The sequence below is a fragment of the Acomys minous genome (assembly GCF_964271855.1).
Source record: "Acomys minous genome assembly, chromosome: 1".
Taxonomy (NCBI): Eukaryota; Metazoa; Chordata; class Mammalia; order Rodentia; family Muridae; genus Acomys; species Acomys minous.
The window spans coordinates 176,987,828-177,011,024 of record NC_140483.1 but is presented as its reverse complement, the minus strand read 5'-3'; the positions used below and the strand labels follow the sequence as shown (position 1 = coordinate 177,011,024).

At 41.2% G+C, this 23,197-nt stretch overlaps 1 protein-coding gene across 1 annotated transcript; it reads right to left on the bottom strand.

The window, feature by feature from the left end:
- Positions 1–1,011: 1,011 nt before the first annotated feature.
- LOC311597275 (N-alpha-acetyltransferase 10-like) lies at positions 1,012–1,894 on the bottom strand. Its single transcript, XM_084781505.1, has one exon. The coding sequence runs from the start codon at positions 1,763–1,765 to the stop codon at positions 1,076–1,078; it is 690 nt and encodes a 229-aa protein (XP_084637631.1). The 5' UTR covers positions 1,766–1,894; the 3' UTR covers positions 1,012–1,075.
- Positions 1,895–23,197: the final 21,303 nt, after the last annotated feature.

The following is a 23,197-nucleotide window of genomic DNA, read 5'->3' as shown; positions in this document are numbered from 1 at the left end:
GGGACTATGTCTATATATTCCTTCTAAGGTTCTAATGACAAATCAAAGTCAAAATGTACCTGAGGAACCAATGAGTTCATTGAATTTACCTTTAGAGCATGGGTGAGGGGTTACTTACAGGAAGATAGGTAATCTCAAAATAGTCTCACTCAGCTTCACACAGCATAAATGGTGGTTTCCACATAGCCACATAATGGAGCCTCCTCCCCTCAATTCTCTCCAGCCTATATACACTCTAGCTCCATCACCAGGGCAACAAGGCCACATGTAATTAGGGTAGAATTGCACAAAGGTGTCTGGGAGGAGTGGCTGGATACTTGAGTGGTGGTCCAACCCACCCTCACCTCTTCCTTCAATGAAGGAATGTCAAGGGTCAGCCAACAAGCCGAACTAGAATGAGTGTCTAGCAAGCAGACGCACCTTATCTTGCAAGATCTCGGTTGTTCAGCTCAGATAGTGCTGCTCAACAACGTTCTATCCCTTGACTGAGGCACAGGCTGCACAGTTCCCTACACTAATCTCAGCACACATTTCACCATGTGCAAATTTGACTTCAATATAAAGCTGGAAATCATCTGAATATAAAATTAAGTCACAAAGGCAATCTGTAACTCCGATTTTATTATAATCTGTTCGTCAGGCCAGGACAAAACACTCACGATATTCTCATTCATCCAAAAGACTCAGGTCAAACGTTTTGACCATATTGAAAGCAAGACTGAGGCTCCTTTCCCAGAAAGCAGGTCATAAAAGAGAAAGTGGCTGAGGGCACAAGACAAGCTTCTGCATGGTAAAGCAGACATAACAGCAGATCAACTATTACATATGAAGAAGCTTAGAGATGTCTTTTTCTTTCCCAGTGTTGTTCTGTTCATTGCTGAATTCTGATTTAATTCTAGGAAGAGTTACATAGGTAGTAATGTACTGAGAATCTACATACAAAGTGACAGCATTTTCACTAGTCCTTTGATGTCGATTGTTTTTGTTTTTGTTTTTGTTTTTTTCCCCAAAGCCACTGGGCAACATTTATTGTAAAAGCACATGAGGTGAGGCTGGGACCACGTGGGGTAGGCTCCTAGGAGGCAGAGTCAGAGGCCTCTGAGCTGTCTTTGACATCTGTGCTCTCTGTGGTCTCACTGACCTCGCTGAGGTCCTTGCTGTCGCCACCACTGTCGTCAGCAGCCAGGCTCTTCTCCTCACCACAGGCCTCTCCTGAGCTGAGAAGCGCACTGCCTTTGTTCTCCGCCTTGTTCTCCATGGCTGCCAGCACCGTGTGTCTGCCCCTTTCCTTCAGCTCCAGATGCCTCCTCAGCTCATCAGCCATCTGCGTTAGGTCCCGCTTCATTGCATATGCATCTTCCCCATCTGCATAGTATTTGGGTTCCACTTCACTGATCTGAAAGTTGAGGGTATTGGAGTAGAGATGCAAAGCGGCCCGGTTACTCTTCCTGACATGCAGAGAGACATATTTGGCATTGAAGTTCTCTATCATGGCTCGAGAGGCCTGGTCCATCAACTTCTGAGCCAGGCCAAGACGCCGGTGGGACCGCTTCACAGCCAGTGAGGTGATATGGCCATGGGGCACATCATCTGGGTCCTCTTCCATTTTGGCCAAGACATACCCCACAATCTTCCCATTCTCATCCTCAGCAATGTAAGAGAGCTGGGGCCAAGAAAGGCCATGATAGAAGTAGTACTTCATCTGATAGTTCTCAGGTAGGCAGAGGAGGTTGCAGTGCTGCATGTTCATCAGGTCCTCGGGCATTGCGGATGTTCATCGCGGCGGCGAAGCTCGCGGGTCCTTGTGGTTCGTGAATGCGCGCCTTTCGAGGCCACTCAGAAGCAAGGAAGGGACGACAGGGGCCAGGGCTGGGCCTGGGGCCAGGCTCCCGAGGACTGATGTCAATTGTTTGATGTCAGAGGCAGGGTCTGGACTTCACTGTGCATCACAGAGGCATTGAATGATCCTTTTGCTCCGGCTTCACAAGTCCTGGGATTATAGATGGGTACCGCCACCCCTAGCAACCCCATTATAGATGGGTACCGCCACCCCTAGCAACCCCATTACATTTGAAGGAAGCATTAGATAGGCGACCACTGCTATAAGCATAGGTTACTACAGCTCATCTGTCTGTGCAGGGTCTTAGAACTACACATCCAGTCCTCTAGGCACCTCCGTTAGGCCGTTTCTTATTCTACTTAGTCACTTTGAAACGAACATACTACAATTTGTGGACTTTTCTATACTTAATCTATGTTTTGGAGACTGAGGAAAAAAAAGAAAGAAAGAAAGAAAAGAAAAACAAAACAAAACAACAACTACCAAAAACTCTACCAACTTTAATTAGGGATCTTTCTTCATCCATCTCAACCAGTTTATACTTTAACTTGTGCTTTTTCAAATAATGAACTGTTCCTCTCTTTAAAAAGCATGTCTATCATTGCTTATGTATTTTTTGACAATACTACACATCTGAGCATATCAGGTAATTCTATAAATAATGCTAAAAGAATCTAATCTAATCCTTACAACCCTGGCTTAATGGCATTATTCAGGTAGAGTGAAAATAAAGGAAGCACTTTGCCATCACACCAAGTGGAAATGTCTCCCTTTGGATATGATGCTAAAGCAAAAATAGCAACAAGGAAATGGAAATTTAAGAGGTCTGGTTCCTGGGTAATTGAAAATGAAATAAACAGATCAGGCTTCTGAAATCAGTAAGAAATCTGTATTTGTTTGCACCACTTTGATTTAAGACTACTATCGAGTCTGAACTTATTATTTTTCAATATCTCCTAATGAGTTACTATCACACGGGGCTTATTCTGGAAATGTCCAGCATAACATGGCTTGGTTGACCAATAGCAGAATGGTTATTAAGCAATTATGTGCATGACTCATGCATAACCTAGAACAAAGTTTTAACAGGTCTGTGTATAAAATGAAATGTTCTCTTGTACAAATAATAATATACAAAAAATAACAGCTTAGCATCTACAAGATGACTCTGAAACCATAGGTTGTGGGCTCCCTGTTTAATTTCTAAATGCTAGAGATGGGCCAAGTCACAGCTGGAATACTTTGTGAAGCCAGTATCCAGCACGTCTCCTCATTGTCAGCCAGCTGCTTTCTGAGTGTTCAGAAAGCAACATTACTGATCTTGCTTGGCAGGCTGTGAGAGATGAGTAGGTAGGACAGGAGGCAGAAACTGGTAGGTATGAGTGAGCTAAGCCCACTCTACTGTTACAATTTCTTCAGAAGAAAACTCAAATATCTGGCTGGTACTAAGTAAACAATACTGTCTTTTCCAAGATGATGGAATATTTTTAGTGTATCATAGGCAAAATGTTTGCTTCTGGAGTTGCTAACATTTTTATTGTATACATTCTATTCTAAGCTTTGAGAAAAAAAAAGAAGAAGAAAAAGCAATTATGACTTGATTGACATGTCTTGGCCCAAAATGGTTTCTTTATTTGGAAATCAATAGCTTTGTTTCAGAGGAAAAATAAATATTTGGCCTGTTGGTGGTTTGAGTCTTTCCCCTTTGTCAGGACTTTTTGTCCCTTCCTTTTTGTCTCATTTAAAAAAAAATGTTTGTCTTTAATACCACTGAATAAATCCGAAGACAGTATTATCTCTTCCTAGTTGGAGATCATTTTTAAAATTCAGTTGGGAAAATGAAAGAACTATGAATCAAATATAATTGTAAATCTAATGACATTTGTAGCACAATTGTTTGAACTGATTTGATTTCAGGTTTATGTGGGGACATGATTGAGTAAGCCATGCTCATTTTCTTCTTCAATTTTCAGTGTAGCCAGCAATAGTCCTACTTTATTTAAAGATCTAGCAGACAGGAGGCATTTCAGATGCTGCTGTGGGGCTGAGACATTTTTTTTAAGTCCATAAAATCAATGGACTTGAATTAGACTCAGACTTGCAAGAGAATGATGGACTTAAATAGGCCCTTCTCTAGGGACACCATGTTTTCTTTTAAAATCCCACGAAAGGATGCTGTATTAGGACCCCGTATTGAATGCAGAAGGCAGCCCTCAGTAGATACTGCTATTTCAGTGCCAGATCCTTAGATTTCTTGGCACCCCCAAATTGTAGGAAGCAAATCCCTATTGTTTATTACTTACACACTCTTAAATTCTTGGTCAATGCTCCTTGCTTGCTCTTTGGTTCATTGACACTGCCAGAATCTTTAGTCTCCAAAGTCCAGTCGGAAAAGGACGAGTCTAGAGTTCTTTGGATCTGGATGATTGCACACTCAGAGCTGGTCAGGTGAATCTTGCGGGTCCCTGTTGTCTCTTAGACTGGCAGAATCATGGAAAAAAACCAATTAGATTCATTTTCCAGAGACAGTCTAATAACTTATTGGACGGTGAGGTCTCAAGTGGATGTGCAACAGTGCCAACTCACCTCAGTAAAACTTTTGGGAACTTGTCTTTTTCTAACAGCCAGCTTCCTGACTTGTTAGCGATAATAATACTCTATTGTTGCTTTGTTTTTATATTTTGAGGCAGAGCCTCTGGATGGATCCTTGGCTGTCTTGGAACTCACTACAAAGACCAGGCTGACCTTGAACTCACAGAGATCTGCTCAGCTTTGCTTTCCAAGTACGGGGGAAAAGGCATGTGCCACCATACCTGGCTTGCATTTATTTATTTATTTATTTATTTATTTATTTATTTAATAATACTTAGTTCACACTGTTTAGAGAATCAAATCCACTAATACATGTTCAAATTTAGTACAATGGTTCACAGCAAATAAACTCATAGACTATGATATTATAAAAAAAAAATCAGTAAAAAGACCTCTTATTCCCAAGGAATTTATGCAAACAGCTTACCCTTTTCAGGGCAAACAAAACAGGGGGTGAAGACTTCCTTTATCCATAAAATCCAATACTTGGAACACATGATGTCAGTGCACGCTGCTGAGTGACATCTCAAGGCCTCCACAGGAGCCCTAGAAACCGCTTTAGAACTGTTGGGCTTGTCTAGGAAGACTGTTCTGTTGAAGACTTGTTTCCTTATCACCGACCCCCTCTTCCCATGAGAGGACAAAGGAGCCTAAAATTCTAGGCTTTATTTATTTGATTTTGATTATAGTTTAGATCTTAAATGCTCTTACCAGAACAATGCTCCCAATACATGTTCACTGACTTGTAGCTTTTGGGAGGTGGTTGAATCTGTTGGAGGTAAGGCCTAGAGGAAACACATTTGATTACCTGCCACAGGCTCTTAAAGGAGCATTGTGATTACCAGACACCAGATCTCTCTATATTGCCTACAGGCCTTTCTCATACTCCTGCTGCCACGCTGGTCTCATGGAGCCAACTTACCATAAACTGAAACCTTTGAAACTGAGTCAAAATCAACCTTCCCTTCTGTTAAGTTGATTTTTTAGTTGTTTTGTTACAATGACCAAAAACTGATTGATTAATTTTAATTCCCCCCCTCTCTCTCTCTCTCACACACACACACACACACACACACACACATACACACACAGAGAGAGAGAGAGAGAGAGAGAGAGAGAGAGAGAGAAGGGCTAAAATGGACAGTAAATGAGAAGAGGAAAAATAAGGAAAAAGAGGGAGAGAAGGAGAAAAAATAATGAAAAGGAAGATGAGTGAAAAAAAAAGAAGAAAATGTAAGTCTGTGGAAAACCAAAATTCTGAAAAAAATCTCAGACTTGAAGTGATCAAAAATAGGGGAGCAGGGAGAAAATTCATACTAGAAGAATTGAAGTAATAAAAAAATATAAAGTCCTTTTTAATGGTGAAAGAAAAGTAAGGCCATGAGTTTTCTAAGTAGTAATAATTAAAAACTTCTCTGCTTATACAATGTTGATCAATTATCAGAGTCTAACGTTTCCCTGGATTTACACTGGAGAAACATGTGTCCAAATAAGACATAAAAATAATGTAAGTTTGACACAAAACTAGACATATCTAGGAAGAAAGAAACCCCATCACCTTGGTCTGTAGGCAAGTGGGGTGTTTCCTTGATGAAGTGTTGACATGGGAGAGCTAGCTCACTATGTATAATGGCAGTCCGGGTCCTAGGTTGTGTAAGCAGGCTAAACAAGTCACGAAGAGGAAGCTAGTAAGCAGCATTCTTCCCTGGTCTCTGCTTCAGTTCTTTATTCCAGATTCCTGCCCTGAGTTCTTGCCCTGACTTCCACTGATGATAGACTATAAACTGTAAGATGAAATAACCCTTTCTCTCCTCCAAAGTTGCTTATGGTCTTGGTGTTTATCACAATAGAAACCAAAATAAGACAGGCCCTCAACATCAAGTTCCATCTTTCTCTTCTTAATTAAAATTATGTTCTGCATTGCACATATGGCCTTTTATTTCTTCCTACTCTGTCCTCATTAAGAGAAAAAGGCAACACCATAAGTTTTAATTCTATGAAATTAATATTGTGCAAAAATGTCTCAGGGGCAGATGCAGATCGTCAAACAAAAAGCTGGAGTTCATGGTCTTCTCAGACACCATTTGGGATGAAGCTCTTCAGGATGAAAGTAATTAAAACAGAGGCCATAAAGAATCATGGGGCTAAAGAATTGGAAGGGCCATCAATTTGGCTGTTAAAATAATTTACCAACTTGCCTTGCAATATGCCAGGCCCTCTGCTAGATACGCTTGAACAGTGAGTCACTTAATTGCCTAAGCCACTCAGAATGGCCTTATCATCTCTCATTCTTCCTGCCTACTCTTCTGCGGTAGCCCTTAAGCTTTGTAGGGAAAATCTGTAGGGTGACACAGATTTTCATATGGATAGGGATAGGGAAAATGGGGGACATGAATTGAAGGAGAAGTGAGGTGATTGTTGAGAGCTGAAGTGATGGTAAGGAGGTGTAAAAAAGCCACATGGAATCTTACTACTTTGTAAGTTAATTAAAAATATAACAACGACTTCGAAGGGATGTTCCCTGAATGAACAGATAATAGTACTTCCAAAACCTTTAGACTATTAAATAAAAATCCCAGTGCCAGATCTTGGATACTTCCTTTTAAGATGTTTACCAGAGAAGACTCCCAAAGAGGCCTCCAAAACAATACAAGCCATCGCAACTGATTTTGGTTGCTACCAGAGCTAGATGGTGAAACACTGCTTCTAAAGACACCCCTGATGGTCACATGAGGGGTGACCATCAAACTGGAATGGAAATGAAACTTTCCTCCCTGTTGGCTAGCTTTCACAATATCAGGAAGAAGATGCTATGCAGCCTGCTGAGGGATGGGCGAGTCATCAACAACTATGAGCCCTGTGAGCTACAGTACCAATCTGTCCGGGGAATAGCAGTCTGACTGTTTGGGAGTAACCAACCACTCTCTGGTTGAATTTGATAGCCACTCCACAGGGGGTCCCCAAAACTGGGAAGAAATTAAAGAACATGGTACCAAGGCACCCCCAGCCCTAAGCAGCAGACCTTTCCCTTCTCTCATTTTCTCCTTCACATCTTTAGCGAAGAGGCTGATGATGTGATTAGACAGCAAACCCCCCCCCCCGCCCCTGCACATAAACGCTCGCCACAGGCACTATGTATTTTCATACTTTCTGTTTATGGCTGGTAGCAGGAAGTTGCTCAAAAGCCTCCAGCCAAGGTGGTCATAAGCCTGAGGGCAAAACATACTACTATTGTTTTGCTCTATGAACGGGATGTCGAAGAGCCTTCTAAATATTTATATTTATACCCACAGATTAGTGCTGCAACCAGCCTTGGCCATAGACCTTCTGCTTGAAGTGGGCAGTGATTAATAAAGAGGCTCCTAATTGGTGAAAGTGCTAAGAGTGAGTGACTGTTACGTGCTCAGCCTTGAATGGAGAGAGGTTTGAGGGAGAGCACGATGCTATGGAGAACAGCAGAGGGGGCAAAACATCACAGAGGCTGCCGTTTTCTAGGGGTTTCAAGGGCGCGAAGAAGCCAGGCATTACAGTGAGAGTTACAGGGTAAGTCAGCCTTCCGTTCTTGTGAAAGGACCAAAATGGGTTGAGAAAAGGATTAATGGTCAAAGGCAGTGGCGAGGAAAAGAACATAGACAGGGTGCCGGGGCAATGTGGGCATTCACTTAGCTAGCACAAACCTGGAAAGCAATTGGAGAACATGGCGCCAGGGCTTCCCCAGCTCTCAAGAGCAGACGCTCTCGCTGTCTCTCTCATCTTCTCCTTCACATCCTCAGCGAAGAGGCTGATGAAGCGATTGGACGGCAACCCTCCACAGCACATGTGTGCTCGCCACACGCAGTATGTATTTTCATGCTCTTTTGCATCCACACAATCTCTACGGTGTCAACCAGATTTCAGCCATTTTGGGGCATGGTAGGGAAAATTAAGGGCAGGGACAGGATCTGATTTGCCTAGTTCAGACATGAATTGAGACAAATGGCCCTCTCCTTCATCACTTTACGTTGGAATCGCCATGAAAACAATCCCATTTCCTATTCGAGAAAATCTTTAACTCATGTGAGTCCTATTCAGGATAAATATAGCAATCCATGCAACACAGCACCACAACTTCTACCTGTAATTGGATCATCATAAAACAATTTTATATTAAGCAATAACAATAAAATTCAGGCTAGAGTTTTTTTTTTTTTAATCTCTTGCTGTCTCTATTTTGAAGGCTCCAAGAAGACAGTTCAGTTGACAGAAGGGGCGAACACATGGGGATTATTTGGATGAGACTCAGAGAACAGGAATCATCTGGCGGAAATAGTCTGGGCATGTCTTTCCCATCAATGATTCTAAAGTTTGTCACACATCCTTGAAAGGATGCTTAACCCTCAATGGGCTGTTTTAAAATAGACAACTTTCCTCATCCTGCTAATAAGCACAAAGAGTATCTCGAGGGGACAGAGGTGAGGAACAACAGCAACAAAATCCTATTCCCTTGCCTGTAAAGCAGCAGCTTAATGAGAGCTTCTGATTTGTGTGTTTGGTATTGGTGTGGGGGACGGGGGAGGTAAAGGGTAAAGAAGACAGATTAAATATGCATGCTGAGTGAAAGCCTTCACTACACCCCAGACACTGCCAAATGTATAAAACTGAACATCTGGAATCAGATAAATACAGAAATAAAGCAAATAAGCTCTTTTCACCCGTAACAAGAAAAGGAAATTAGGACAAATCGTCAACCACCTTGAATTAGCATCTGCTGGAAACCACCCTTGTGAACTCAGCTGGCCTGTTCATCCACAGCACCCTATATCCAAAACAGTGGAACAATGGTGGGGCAGTAGAAACAAAGAGTTAATTTGATTAGAATAGTAAAGGTGGTAATAACTTCCTGTGATAATCCGGCCAAGGTGCATTATGGGAATGGACAGAGGAAAGTTGAAGCAGAGCTTGTTTCTCAAGTGACTGCAGGACCTGCCACTGTGATTCGTGCCAGTGGCCCTTGGTTGTTTGGTGATAACTAAGGAAGATGAAAAGCTTCATACAAGTCCCTGATGAAGTAGGATAGGACAGATTGTAGGAAGTGAGGCGGGAAAGAAGTCATTGTGCAATCTGGAAAAGGCCTATTTGTAGAGTAGAACTCTGGCTGTATAAAAAAAAGAGCAAGAAAAAGTGAGCAGTGGAGAGCATCAAGCTGAGAGACAGGGTAGAAGGGATCAAGATGCACCCATGCCTCATTTGTGACCACGCCAGGAGGAGGGTCACTGAACACCATGTTGAGGGGGTCCCACCATCTGCACAGATTTGCCTCTCCTTGCTATGATTTGAATGTTTGTATTGGGATGACAGAGAAGACACTTCATCTTCATAACTTTCCATCCTCTGAACATGTAGAACAGCATTCAAAATAATACCATCAAAGTATTTAGGAACTATTGGTTTGATGACAAAGAGTAAGAAAGAGGTCATTTTAACGAGGGAAGCAGTTCAGACTTCAGTGGGCATGTATATAGAGTGGTCTCAAGTCACGCCAGTCACCTTCACTTTCAGGACTTTGCTCATGTCCTGAAAGGCTTCACTGAGTGAGCCTTTCACCAGGAGATATTTGCTTTAGGGATTTTAAAACATCTATTTTTCAGACGATGTGATCTTTATAAGCAAGAATTACTTCCTTGAGTGTCTAACCAAAGAAATGATCTGACACCGTGTAAGGCTCAGAAGCCTCTGATGAGAAATTTCCACTCTCTGCTTTGAACTCAGACTCTACCCACCGTCTTAGGTAAGTCTCTACTGAATCTCCCTGTGCACCGCATTATGTCCAGTCTTTTCCTTGGTCAACATGTCTACACCCCTGGAGTCCAGATGAGCTCTTATTCGCAGGAACCACTTGCTCCCTCTTCTATTTTGTCATTTCCTGCCTGGCACTTGGTTGGTTGGTTGGTTATTACTAATTCTATTTCAGGAAAAATAAAATCAGAGTCTCTGAAACCTGATCTTGGATCTTACAATGCTATAAAAGACATTGTTGAGACAATGGGCAAGAAGTATTGGTTTGTAGAAGGGATTTCATGATTTTTTTTCCTTCATGAAAATTGCACTGGTGCTTTGTAAGAAAGTTATTTACTCTTAGAAACACACACTGACGTGTTTAGGAGTAAAGAAATATGTTGACTATACCTTTCTCTTAAAGGATTGTTAGGAAATACGCACATAAAGATGGGCACACACATAAACCTTACTACCTGGACATAAAAGTACTGCATAAAAGTACAGTGATATTCTCTGGACCATTCTTGTAATTTTTGTAGTAAATCTAAAATTACTGGAAAAGAAAATAGAGAGAGAAGAAGCTCTTTGGGATTTAAAAGACAAGTCTCTGGCATGCCCAACTGTACTGGCTAATTTTATGTTAACTTGACACCAGCTAGAGTCATTTTGGAAGAGGGACTCTCAATTGAGAAGATGTCTCCATGTGGCTGGCCTGTAGGCAAGTGGATTTTATTGATTAGTGATTGATATGGGAGTGCCCAGCACAGGTGTGTGTGGTGCCAACTCTAGGATGGTGGTCTTGAGGGTTATAAGAAAGCAGGCTGAGAAAGAAAGAGGGAGGAGAGAGCAGCACTCCTTCATGCCTCCGAATCAGCTCCTGCCCTAACCCCCCTCACGGCTGGACTGTGCTGTGGAACTGGAAGATAAGCTAAATCCTTTCCTCCCCTCTGTTTTTTGGTCATGGTGTTTTACTACAGTAACAGGAGCCCTAACAAACATACCAGACCACCAATTCATTAGACTCAGAAGGTCAGAAAGGTTTTCAGTGTCCCTTCTTACCCCAGGAAGGTGAGGTAGGAGGACCACAAGTTTCAGACCAGCCTGGAGGTAATCAATAGCAGTCCTGAGTTCTGCTTCCAAGTTCCTGTCTTGAGTTCCTGCCCTGACTTCCTTTGATGGTGAACTTTGATGTGGAAATCTAAGCCTTTTCCTCCCCAAGTTCCTTTCAGTCATGGTGTTTCATGATCACATCCCAATTGTTTCCTCTTGATTCTATTTTCCTATTTCCACCCTCCCTCCCTCTTCTATCCTATTCCCCTCCCCCACCATATGACCACAGCCTATCAGGTCTCATGTGGATAGCCTTTATCCCCTTCCCCTTTGTGCCCTGAGAGCTTCCCCATCAAGGGGAAGTGTTCAGATCAGGGGTACCAGAATTCATGTCAGAGGCAGTCCCTACTCCCTTCCCCTGACAACCACGGAGAATAATTTGTCCATTGCTATATCTGAGCAGGGGGTCTAGGTTCACTGCATGTACTTTCCTTTGTTGGTGCAACAGTTTGTGCAGGGCCCCCTGGGTTCGGATCTGCTGGCTTGATGGTTTCCTTGTGGGGCTCCTGAACCCTCTGGGTCTTTCTATCCCCCCCTATACCACTCTCAGCACTCCCCCCAAAGTCCATCTTCGGAGTTCTCGCATTGTTCCCTCCACCCCTCCCCGCTGGGTGGAGTCTACCAGAGGACATCTATGTTAGGCCAATATCTGCTTATAAGTGAAGATATATCATGCGTGTCTTTCTGGGTCTGGGTTACTTCACTCAGGATGATCATTTCTAGTTCCATCTATTTGCCTGCAAATTTCAAGATTTCCTTGTTTTTAATAACTGAGCATTATTCCATTTCTTTATCTATTCTTCACTTGAGGGACATCTAGGCTGTTTCCAGATTCTGGCTATTATGAATAAAGCTGTTTTGAACATAGTTGAGCATGTCTTTGTTGTATGGTGGAGCATCTTTCGGGTTTATGCCCAGAAGTGGAATAGCTGGGTCTTGAGGTAGCACTATTCCCAATTTTCTGAGATAGCACCAGATTGATTTCCAAGGTGGTTGTACAAGTTTCCACTCCCACCAGCAGTGGAGGAGTGTTCCCTTTTCTCCACATCCTTGCCAACATGTGTTGTCACTTGAGTTTTTGATCTTAGCCATTCTGATGGGTGTAAGGTGGAATTTCAGAGTCGTTTTGATTTGCATTCCCCTGATAACTAAGGATATTGAACATTTATTTAAGTATTTCTCAGCCATTCAATATTCTTCTGTTGATAATTCTGTTTATCTTTATAACCCATTTTAATTGGATTATTTGTTCTGCTTGTGTTTAATTTCTTGAGTTATTTATTTATTTTGGATATTAGCCCTTTGTCGGATGTAGAGTTGGTGAAGATCTTTTCCCAATCTGTAGGCTGTCGTTTTGTTCTGTTGACAGTGCCCTTTGCCTTACAGAAGCTTTTCAGTTTCCTGAGGTCCTATTTATTAATTGTTGATCTTAGAGCCTGGGCTGTTGGTGTTCTGGTAAGGGAGTTCCCCAACTTTTTCTTCTAACAGATTGAGTGTGTCTGGTTTTATGTTGATGTCTTTAATCCAGCTGGACTTTAGTTTGTGCAGGGTGATATAAACCTCTAAGAATGATGAGCTGGGCCACAAAATACACTATTGTGTATCCACTGCACTATCTACTGCTCAGCTGGGTCCTTGAATTGGTTGCTTCTTTGAAACTGATATCATAGCCTCAATGGGCTTCCTTTTGTACTTCCAAGTGCATCCCCAAATGACAAAAGCGTATCCGTGTGATCTGAAAGCTGAATGGCAACAGAGCTCCACCACCATATGTAAGTCTAGGACACCAACAGAAGTGACTGTTTATTTGTGAATTTTAGATGCAGAATCCTGATTGCAAGGTTTCTGGGATCAAATTTTATTTTGGGTATCAAACTTGAGCTCTGTCTGTCTACATCAGAGTCAGCATCAGTTTATTCTGTTTTCCAGTTCTCACAATTCGGGGTGGGGGGCTGTGCCATGGTAAGTGGTACAGAAATATGGGCATAAAATTGTTTGTCTTCCACACCCGCATGTGAAGTTCTCCTGCGTGACAATCTTCCAGAAATCATCCAGCAAAAAAATAAAAAGTAAGAAATTATCTTCAAAGTAAAGTCATTGGTTTCACCAGAATGGACTTGCATAGACTCATGCCTCAGTTTCTTGTTGAAACCTTGGAGGAAAATTAGACATTGCCTATGTCTGCCCCTGGGGAGGAAGTTTATAGGTTCCAACACACCTTGAAATTTAGATGAGGCACCTGATTGGTTCTTACCATCAGAACACATTTGAACGTTCCATATTCCACTTCTGGGTCAGGGGGAACGGAGTTGGGTGCCTTCTGTCTTTTTCCCCTCTCTGTTGGTAGTAATGAGCTCAGAAGTCTTGTGGAACAGGAGAGCCACAAAGCTTTAAGCACCTGCTCTGATCAACAATGTAGAAAAAAAAGCCACTTGCCAACCAGGAGGATTTGAGGAGGGTTGAGTCTGCAGAAAAGCAAGAGACAGAAGGAAAAGACATGTAGAGTAGTCCTAGAAGGAAAGTGTACATAGAGGAGGAATGAAGAAGCCACCACAAAGTCATTGGAAAATAACAAATTCTTATTAAAAACAGAGCAAAATTCACCTGTCTGAACATGGAAGTATTTATATAACACCTTTCATGACATTGACTACCATTGTTGTATGTATGTATGTGTGTATATTATATTCATGTTTTATAATCCAGCATGATTTCATGAACTTGACAATGCTCAATAATAGGCATGTAGCCTTAGGAATACAGCAGATCATAATTATTTATTTATAACATCTTCAATATGTCATAAATATTTGTATGAACATGTGTGCTAAACCAAACCTTGGGTATGTTATACCTCCTTTAACTTAGGATTCTGTGATGCTCCTGTGACTGAGGGCATATGTTTCCAGTTCTATCCAAGGAAATATTTTTTCTAGGTTCTACATCGTATATCTGATTATACAACATTAAAAACTCAATGAATTAATGTCTAGAAACATTAGGAATGGCATGAAATGAAAGAGGAAAAGAATATACTACTCCCCTAATGATTCAAGAACATTAATAAAGTGCTGCATTTTTAAATGAGCTAGTGATTGAGCAAGAACAGGTTTTAGGGAAGGTGTCCCAAAGCTCATCCAATGAACTCAAAATCCTCCAAGTGATCATTCCATTAATACAGGCAATATATCCTGAGAGGCCAGATTTTATTTTCCATAACAGATTGGAAAAGGAAGAATTGAGTTCAAAAAAATGAAGTGCTGCATTCAGAGTTTGTAGAGGAATCCTAAGGACCCCTTAAGATGCTTTTCCCACTCTTAATCATCTGATTATTCCATTAAAATTGAAATGTGTTCCAAGAGAGCGCCCTTATCCTCAGAACTTAAATCCCAGTGTTTGCAGTGACTGACTAACTTAACAAAGAGTCCTCTCCGATCAGCTCCCGTCTACAGCTGTGCTTCCCATTTTAAAGGAGCCAGCATCTTTCCTCGCCCCCAAATTGCAAAACACTTCTGCTGAAGCACAATCTTTTGGAACTCTCTTGGTTGTGTCTTCACCACATTTCAGGTCCACACTTTTCAACTGAGTATTGAGCAAAGGACAAGGCAGTTTTCACACGTGATCTTTGGAGTGTTTGTCCCTTGCCACATTTCACCTTCCTGTTAGACACTGAGACATTTTATGCGAGACTTTTCTGAACAGAGGATTCATGCTTTTATCCCACAGGAGGGAGTCTGCTACTAAATGTAGCAAAAGATACCTAATCCCTAAATAATGACAGCATTTTCGAGAGAGCGAGCCGCAGCAACAATGAAGCCGTTTTCTCAAGAGCAAAGTGGATTCGGTGGAGACTGTTCATGACAGAGGTTGTGCGTTAGTTTTTGACCGTCTACCTGGATCAACAGAACTGCTAGATGAACAACTGGTAGATTCACAGCTGCTGATTAGCATGCTCCTCAAGTCTCCAGGGAAAGCTAAATGATTACCTTAAGGTTGCTTGGTGTGCACAGGTCCAAACGCAGGAGCAGGGTGACTGTGATGGCTAAACGCAATCAAGGGACGGGTGCTGCCTCAGTTGATCTCAGGTAGAGATGTGCTCTGGCACCTCCTCTGCTTTCCCATTTACGTTGGGGCCGAAACTCACCACCATCTTGCGCTTTGTGTGACCCAGTGCCAGTTCCTTACCTCAACAGAATTTCTTCATCTTTTTCATGTTCTTAAGAACAGAATCTTTTTTTTAAGTTTTATATAGTGTCACTCAAAGATTCTTTTTATTTTTTTTAAGATTTATTTATTTATTGTATATAAGTGCTTTGTCTGTAGAAAAGGTCATGAGATCACATGATAGATGGTTGTGAGCCACCATGTGGTTGCTGGGAATTGAACTCAGGACCTCTGGAGGAGCAGTCAGTGCCATTAACCTCTGAGCCATGTCTCCAGCCCTCAAAGATTCTTTTTAAGTGGCCTTTCCTAACGCCGTGATCCCATGGCTCAGTTTAGACAAAGAGGCACCAGAGAGTATGAAGCCACGCCCATTGAGAACAGTCAGAAAAGCCAGACAAACACAGAAAATAAGCAAGCACCATGCATGCTTAAAAGCAGCAAAGGGAGCTAGAGGAACCTGGTGCTCAAGAGATACATCCGATAGCCTGGGTAACTAGTAAACAACACAAGTTCATCTCTAAGCTCTTCATGTTGAGAAACCTGAAACAATGGAAGTCTATTTCCTGATTCGCTGAGTATTTTCCTCATCCTGATACGGTGAGTAAAGCTCTTCGTAATCTCTTCCGAAGGACACTAACGTCATTGGTGAGGGATCTGCTCTTCTCACCTATCACCTCCAGTGACGGTTTAAGTGATAAGTGTCTCTGACAGTCTTGGGCATTTGACTATGGTCCCCAGCTGGTGGTGCAGTTTGGGTAGGTTTACCCCTAACTAAGTGAGGCATGGCCTCACTAGAGGGAGTATGTCTTTGGTGCCAGGCTTTGAGAATTTAAAGACTTGAGCCATTCCTAGTTCAGTCTCTCTGCTTCATGCCTGTGGTTCAAGATGTGAGCCCTCGGCTTCCGCTTCCGTGCGTGCTCCTCAATGTCGCCCTTCCTTGCCGTGACGGACTCTTAAACATCTGGAATCATAAGCCAAATAAACCCTTCCTTCTCCAAGTTGCCGGGTGTTGTATCGCAATAGAAAAGCAGCAAGTACACGCCCTGAAGGCGCCACCTCCAAAGAGTATCCATTCACTGGTTAAGTTTCGACATATTAATTGTGGAGGAGGATCACGGGCATCAAACGCATAAACATTCAGGCCGCAGCGAGGATTAGCCTCTTGGAAAAGGAGGAGGAGGGAGGTGACAAAGTTTCCTCTTTTGCATCCCAGAACTGACTCTAGAGCAGTGCTTTACAGCCTGTGTCAAAAGATGATACTATAGAACTTAAAGTCAGAGAAAAATTAGACAGCACATACAGGACTGCATGTGGTTCCCATATGGAGGTAACAAAGATTTTCAGTGATCAATTATTAATACATGGAAGAAAGCAGATGTAATGATAATGATTTTTTTCATAGATTCTATAAAAAGGTTCAAATGGAAATTCTTAGACTGAAAAATATAACACATGAAATTAAGGACACAGACCATGAGTTAGCAGGTTAGATATGGCAATGGACAGGACTGGAAAAGTGGAAGACAGTAACTAGGAAAACAGCCAGAGGAAAGCCCTAAAGAAAAAAATAGAAAAATTGAGAAAGTCTAAAAGATGTGTTTTAAAGGCCTAGAATATATTTAATTAAGTTATAAAAATGAAAGGACACGAGGAAATAATGACCAAGAGTTCCCAAAATGGATGAAAATAACTACTTCCTGGATCATCCAAAAGAAAAGTATATGGCCATTTAAAATATTAGCAAGGCAATCGAATATACAGTAATTTCTCAACAGAACTTCTAGACACCAGAGAATAAAATTATAGGTTACGGATAATGAAAGAAGAGAACTTTCTATTTAAAACACTATGTACAGTGAATTTATTCTTAAAAATGGGAAATGAAATGTTTCAAGCAAAACAGAATTTTTATCAGGTAACCTGCTGCAGGCGAAATATAAAAGAAAGTTATCCAAAGAAATATTTTAAGTAGAAGAAAATTTAGAAATAAAAGAAGAGCAAAGCAGATGATACATAAATGGGGTATTGAACATAAAAACAGTAATAATAGTGTCCTTTGAAGTTTTGAATATGCATATAAATTAATACAAATTATCAAATGAATAAGTTTAAAATATCAGAAAAGTGGGAAAAATATAATTCATATCAGAACCAGTAATCAAGGCTGGGTACTAAAATCCCTATGACAACATAGTAAAATAATAAAAAAAATAAATAAAAGTTAGAAATATGAAAAATAATACATTCATTTTAATTTTTAAATCAAAGATGACAATAGAAGAGAGAAAAAGATGAATGCATCTTAGAAAACGGACCAATATCACAAAGCCACACCATACATAAATGAAACGCCTAGAAATTTAGGTTCAATTAAAGTAAGCGAAGTAAATTTTCTGAAACTTTATCTTAGTCAATACAGACTATTGTAACAAAGTATTGTAGATTAGGTGGCTCATAATCAACAGCAATTCAGTTCCCACAGATCTGCTGGCTGGAAGCCCCAGACAAGATGCCAGCACGGCCAGGTCTGAAAAGGACCTTGTGCCGCATGGAGACTCTGCAGTGTATCCTTCACTGGCAGGAGAGGACCAAGCTTTCTGCCTTCTTGCAAGGCACTAATTCTATTAATGAAGGCCCCAGTCTTATAGCCAAGTTATCTGCCAAAAGGCTAACATCCTGCCACTGACAGGTTGAAGTTTACATTTTAGCATATAACTTTTAGAGGAATGCAAGCCTTCAGCTCATGACATATTTGCAAAGACACACAGCAAACTGGTGACTGTGCCTCTACTTCCAAGTGAGAGAGGTTGGTGGAAAAATAAGAAGCATTCTCTCCTAAAATTGTATTGGAAATATTCCCATTGAGCATATTTTATTTTTTAACAGGCAGATAGATGATAGATAGATAGATAGATAGATAGATAGATAGATAGATAGATAGATAGATAGATTATCTATCTGCTTTGTGTGGGGAGTTCACAATGTGTGTAAGTGCACATGCGTGTATGTAGAGACCAGATGTCAACCTTGGATGTCACTCCTTGAGAAGCATCCATCCTGCTTTTTGAGACAAGATTTTTAGTGGGAACTGAAACTCACTGATTAGTGACCATGAGCCCCACAGGGATCCCACTGTCTCAATTTCCTCAGCCCTGGCATTACTTTTATGTGGATTCTAAAGATCAAAATCAGATCCTTACATTTGTGTGGCAAGTTCATACACACACACACACACACACACACACACACACACACACACTTATACACATATGTATGTGTGTGTTTACTTAATTATTCAGTTTAATCCAGTCATAGCCCCCTCCCTCCTCTCCTCCTGGTCCCACCCTCCCACTCCTCCTGCCTAGCACATCAAGTCTGGACTGAGCTCATCTTCAGGCAAGGCAGCACTGCTAGGGGAAGTAATCAAGAAGCAGACAATGGAGTCCATGTCAGAAATAGCATCCACTCTACTTACTAGGGGGCCCTCATGAAGATCAAGCTCCCCATTGGTTATATATGTGGGAGGGTGGCTAGGTCCAGTCCAGGCATGCTCTTTGGTTGGAGTTCCTGTCTCTGTAAGCCTCCATGGGCTCAGGTTAGTTGACTCAGTTGGTCTTCTTGTGGCGTTCTTGTCCCTTCTGCATCCTACTATATTTTCCCTCGCTCTTCCACAGGATTCCCTGCACTCTGAGGAAACAGATGCGTGGCAAGTTCTTTATCCACTATTTCCCCAGCTCCTACCCAAATTTAAAAGAAGTAAAATATAATATAATATTTCGTACATTTTTATTGAAGTAAGTTTTAGATAAATAGTACATTTCTTCCTATGTTTCACACATTTCTTTTTAATGTTATATTTAATAGCTGTTGTTAAGTAGTTTTTAATGTAATGATAAGATTTTTACTACTCACTTTGCTTTCTAAAATTACTGGTTATATACACAAGAAACATGAGTTTTATCATGGTTTTTCTTATAGCTGGCTACTTCATTGGGCCCAATAACTTGATTGTCATCGTCCAGACATTAAGACAAGTTAGCATCCTGGGATATTTAGATCAGCCTCTTTCTTCATGACTATGAAGATGTATAACGCAATAGACATTGACTTGTGAGCATTAATTACATCTAGTCAGCTCATGTTCTTGATACAGTTTCTTTTTTTTTTTTCTTTTTTTTTTTTTTTAGTGCTGTTATTTTTCATTGTAGTTCCCGATGTCCTTTTTTCACACAGGTTTTTAAATAGACATTACAAGCAGAAAGTTTATTAATATATTACATTCTAAATACTTGTACATTGGCTCTAGCAAGTAACCTGGTATGGTGCACTGAGGTCCCTCTGCCAACTTCTCTGTGGCTGGCGAACCTGCTCTGAGTCTCCGCCTTGCATGACCTTCGTTGGGACTCTTAGAGCTAAAATTCTCCCTTCTGCCCACATGGTTCAGCCAGAAGTCTGGATTCTTTGCCTCAGGGATCTGATCAAAGTTTTGCTGTGAAGTATTCTACTGACTGTCAATTGGTATGTTCAGAAAAAAATGACCTTCAACCAAGTAAACAAATTAATGTCCTTAAAATCTTTCACTTTTTATTTCTTTTTTTTTTTACTATGTTATGTCTCAAAATATTTAACCTGTACCTGAGAGATAAAAAAAAAAATCAACAGGATCTGATGGGTTTTTTTTTCCTAAATAGATTAGTGATTACTTCACTACAGAGAGGTAGGTATACAGACGGGGAATTATCCAATTAATCACCCCAACAGTAATTGACAGATAACACTTAAAATTTGAAGTAATGCATGCTCATAGTTACAAACATGTGGGAGATAGGTCAGTTGGTAAAGTACTTGTCAGGAAAGCATAAGGACCAAGCTAGATTTTTAGAATCCACATTAAAATGCCAGCACTAAGAGGCAGAGACAAGTAATGGATCCCTGGAGCTTACTGAGCAATCCACCCAACCTACTAGGCAAGCGCCAAGGCAATGACAGACTGTCTCAAAAGATGAAAAAAAAATTAAAAATGCCTGAGGTTAGCTTCCAGCCTCCACATATGCCAACGTGAACACATACACACACACACACACACACACACACACACACACGGAAAGGGGGGGATAACTAAAAAAACAAAACAGAAGAACAGAAGGGAGGAGGTGCATGCATTAATTCATGTATTTATTAATGCATAGGCAGCAACCATGAGTGGACCAGATGTGGTGACCAGGATGCTCAGGAGAAAGAATACATCCCCAATAAGCCCTGACTGTGATCTAAACAGAACGGCCTCCCTAAGTAGTCCTGAGTTGTTCATTTCCCATTCAGAAAACTTGCTCTTAAACTCAGTGATTGTTTTGGAGCCAAAGAGTTCTCCGGTCAAATACTTAAGGTGGTATCTTCCGTTTTTAACTACAAAGAAGGGTGGGTTTTTCTTTTCTTTTCTTTTCTTTTCCTTTTTAAATTTTTGTTTGTTTTCAAGACAGGGTTTCTCTGTGTGATCTTGGCTGCCCTGGACTCACTTTGTAGATAGACCAAGCTGACTTTGAACTCACAGTGATCCACCTGCCTCTACCTCCTATGTGCTGGGATTAAAGGTGTACGCCATCACCTTTGTTTGTTGTTTGTTTGTTAATATAGTTGTTTTGTTTGCATGTATGTCTGTACACCTCCTGTATGCTGGCCAATCCTCACAGAAACCAGATGACATCAGATCCGCTCTGGAACCATAGTTAGAGATGCTTGTGAGCTGCCATGTGGGTGTTAGGATTTGAACCTCGGACCTCTGGAGGAACAGAGCAGCAAGTACTCTTAACCACCTAGCCATCTCTCTCTAGCCCTGACTATTTCTTTTCTTTTTTCTTTTCTTTTTTTTTTTTTAGATTAGAAAGATATATAATGCGTGTGAAGAATAATCTTACATTTGAATACTATGCCACTGTATCTAAAATTAAACTTATTTTGCATCTATATAAGAATGAAAGACATGGAAAGAACTCAGGTCACTCCTGGCACGATTCCTTGTAGACGTTCTTGGGCACCAGAATCAGACGTATCTGTCTTAGTGGTCCTCACAGTGCTGTGCCTTAGACTCGACTGATGGCCCTAGCTATCCAGAAGGAACAACTGAGATCTTAAAACAGGTTTCACTTGACTCAGCACACATTCTCCATAATAAGAACAAGGCTCCTGGGGGTCTTGCTCCAAACAAATGAAGAATAGAGTCACACAGTAGGACCAGCAGAAAATTAGCTTTGCCAAAAGGAACTCAAAGTACTTTCAGTCTCACACTGTTTAAAACGGATTCTACCAGGAAGCCATAAAAGTACAAGTATTGGGGGAACTGTCTGCATTTTGAAATGACAGACTTCCTCCAATTGTAATTAGCATTTAAAAGACGTTCATAACCATTATATTCAAATATACCACCTTTGTAGCCATAGTAACCCTTTTATATTTAGAGTTGATTGCAGCTACAAGTCTACTTGGGCCATTCATTGCATCTGCCTCCTACAGCACCTGGGTTCTTTCCCTCTGTTCTTCCTGACAGGATCCACTTTCTTCTGATATTATCAGGTCTCCCTAAAGGATGGGATAAAAGCAAAATGAGCCATCATGATAAGTGTCCAGACTGGAAAAGCATTCTTCACACTAACGGGGAAAATTAGAAGATGATGCTCTCTGCAGACTCCCACCACACTCAGAGCCTTTCTCCTCTTCTTTGCTTCCTGTGTAATACCCGCTCTGCTGACTCTAAGATTCAAGATTGAGGCCAGCAAGATGTCTTCCTCCAAAAAGGATCAAAATCCACATGCTGGAGAAACTCTAAGTGCCTGTTCTATTTCTTTTTATGTATAAAAGAAAATGTCAAATGAGATACAAGACATAAAATAAAATTTGCATTTCCCTCGATGGTTCTCAGTTTGTGTCTGCTTCAACATCTAAGTGTGTGTGTGTGTGTGTGTGTGTGTGTGTGTGTGTGTGTGTGTGTGTAAGGTTTTAAATCCTTCTATTTAGGAATTCATAGCAGAAGAAACTTCAGAGTTTATCTGTCTAGAGCCTTGTCCTTGTAGTGAGAAAACTGAGACTACAAGGGGATGAGAGACCAGTCCACAGCACACCCCACTTACTCCACAGCTGCCTACCCACCGGTCCCTAAGGAGTCTGTTTTTTCCCATGACTTGCCTGATCTTCACAGCAAAAAAGGGAAGAATGGCGTTGTAACAAAAGACAAGTTAACAAGAGAAAGGCATAACGAAATTGAGATAAAGTTGTTGTTGTTGTGGTTGTTGTTTTCCGTTGTTGTTCTGTTAAGCCTTGGCTGTCCTGCACTTGCTTTGCAGACCAGCCTGACCTACTCACAGAGATCTCTGCCTGCTTCTGCCTCCCTGAGTGCTTGGATTACAGGCACGTGCCATTACATCCACCTAGCTAAAGATTTTTTTTAAACATACTTTTTAAAGGCTTGTTCATTTTATCTTACGTTTTGCCTCTTTGTATATATGTACACTGTGTGTGTCCCTGGCACCAGCAGAGACCAAAAAAAAAAAAAAAAAAAAAAAAAAAAAGCATCAAATGTCTTGGAACTGGAATTTTAAATAGTTGTGAGCAACACTATATGGCTACTGGGCATCAGCCCCAGATCCTCCGCAAGAGCACCAAATCCTCTGAACCACAGCGCCACCTCTTCAGCCCAAATGTACTCAGAAGTCTTATGTGTCACGGAAGCCATCAACAATA

Bases quoted from the DNA above. Each gene is read 5' to 3' on its own strand.
- LOC311597275 (XM_084781505.1), bottom strand. From the start codon at position 1,765: ATGCCCGAGGACCTGATGAACATGCAGCACTGCAACCTCCTCTGCCTA.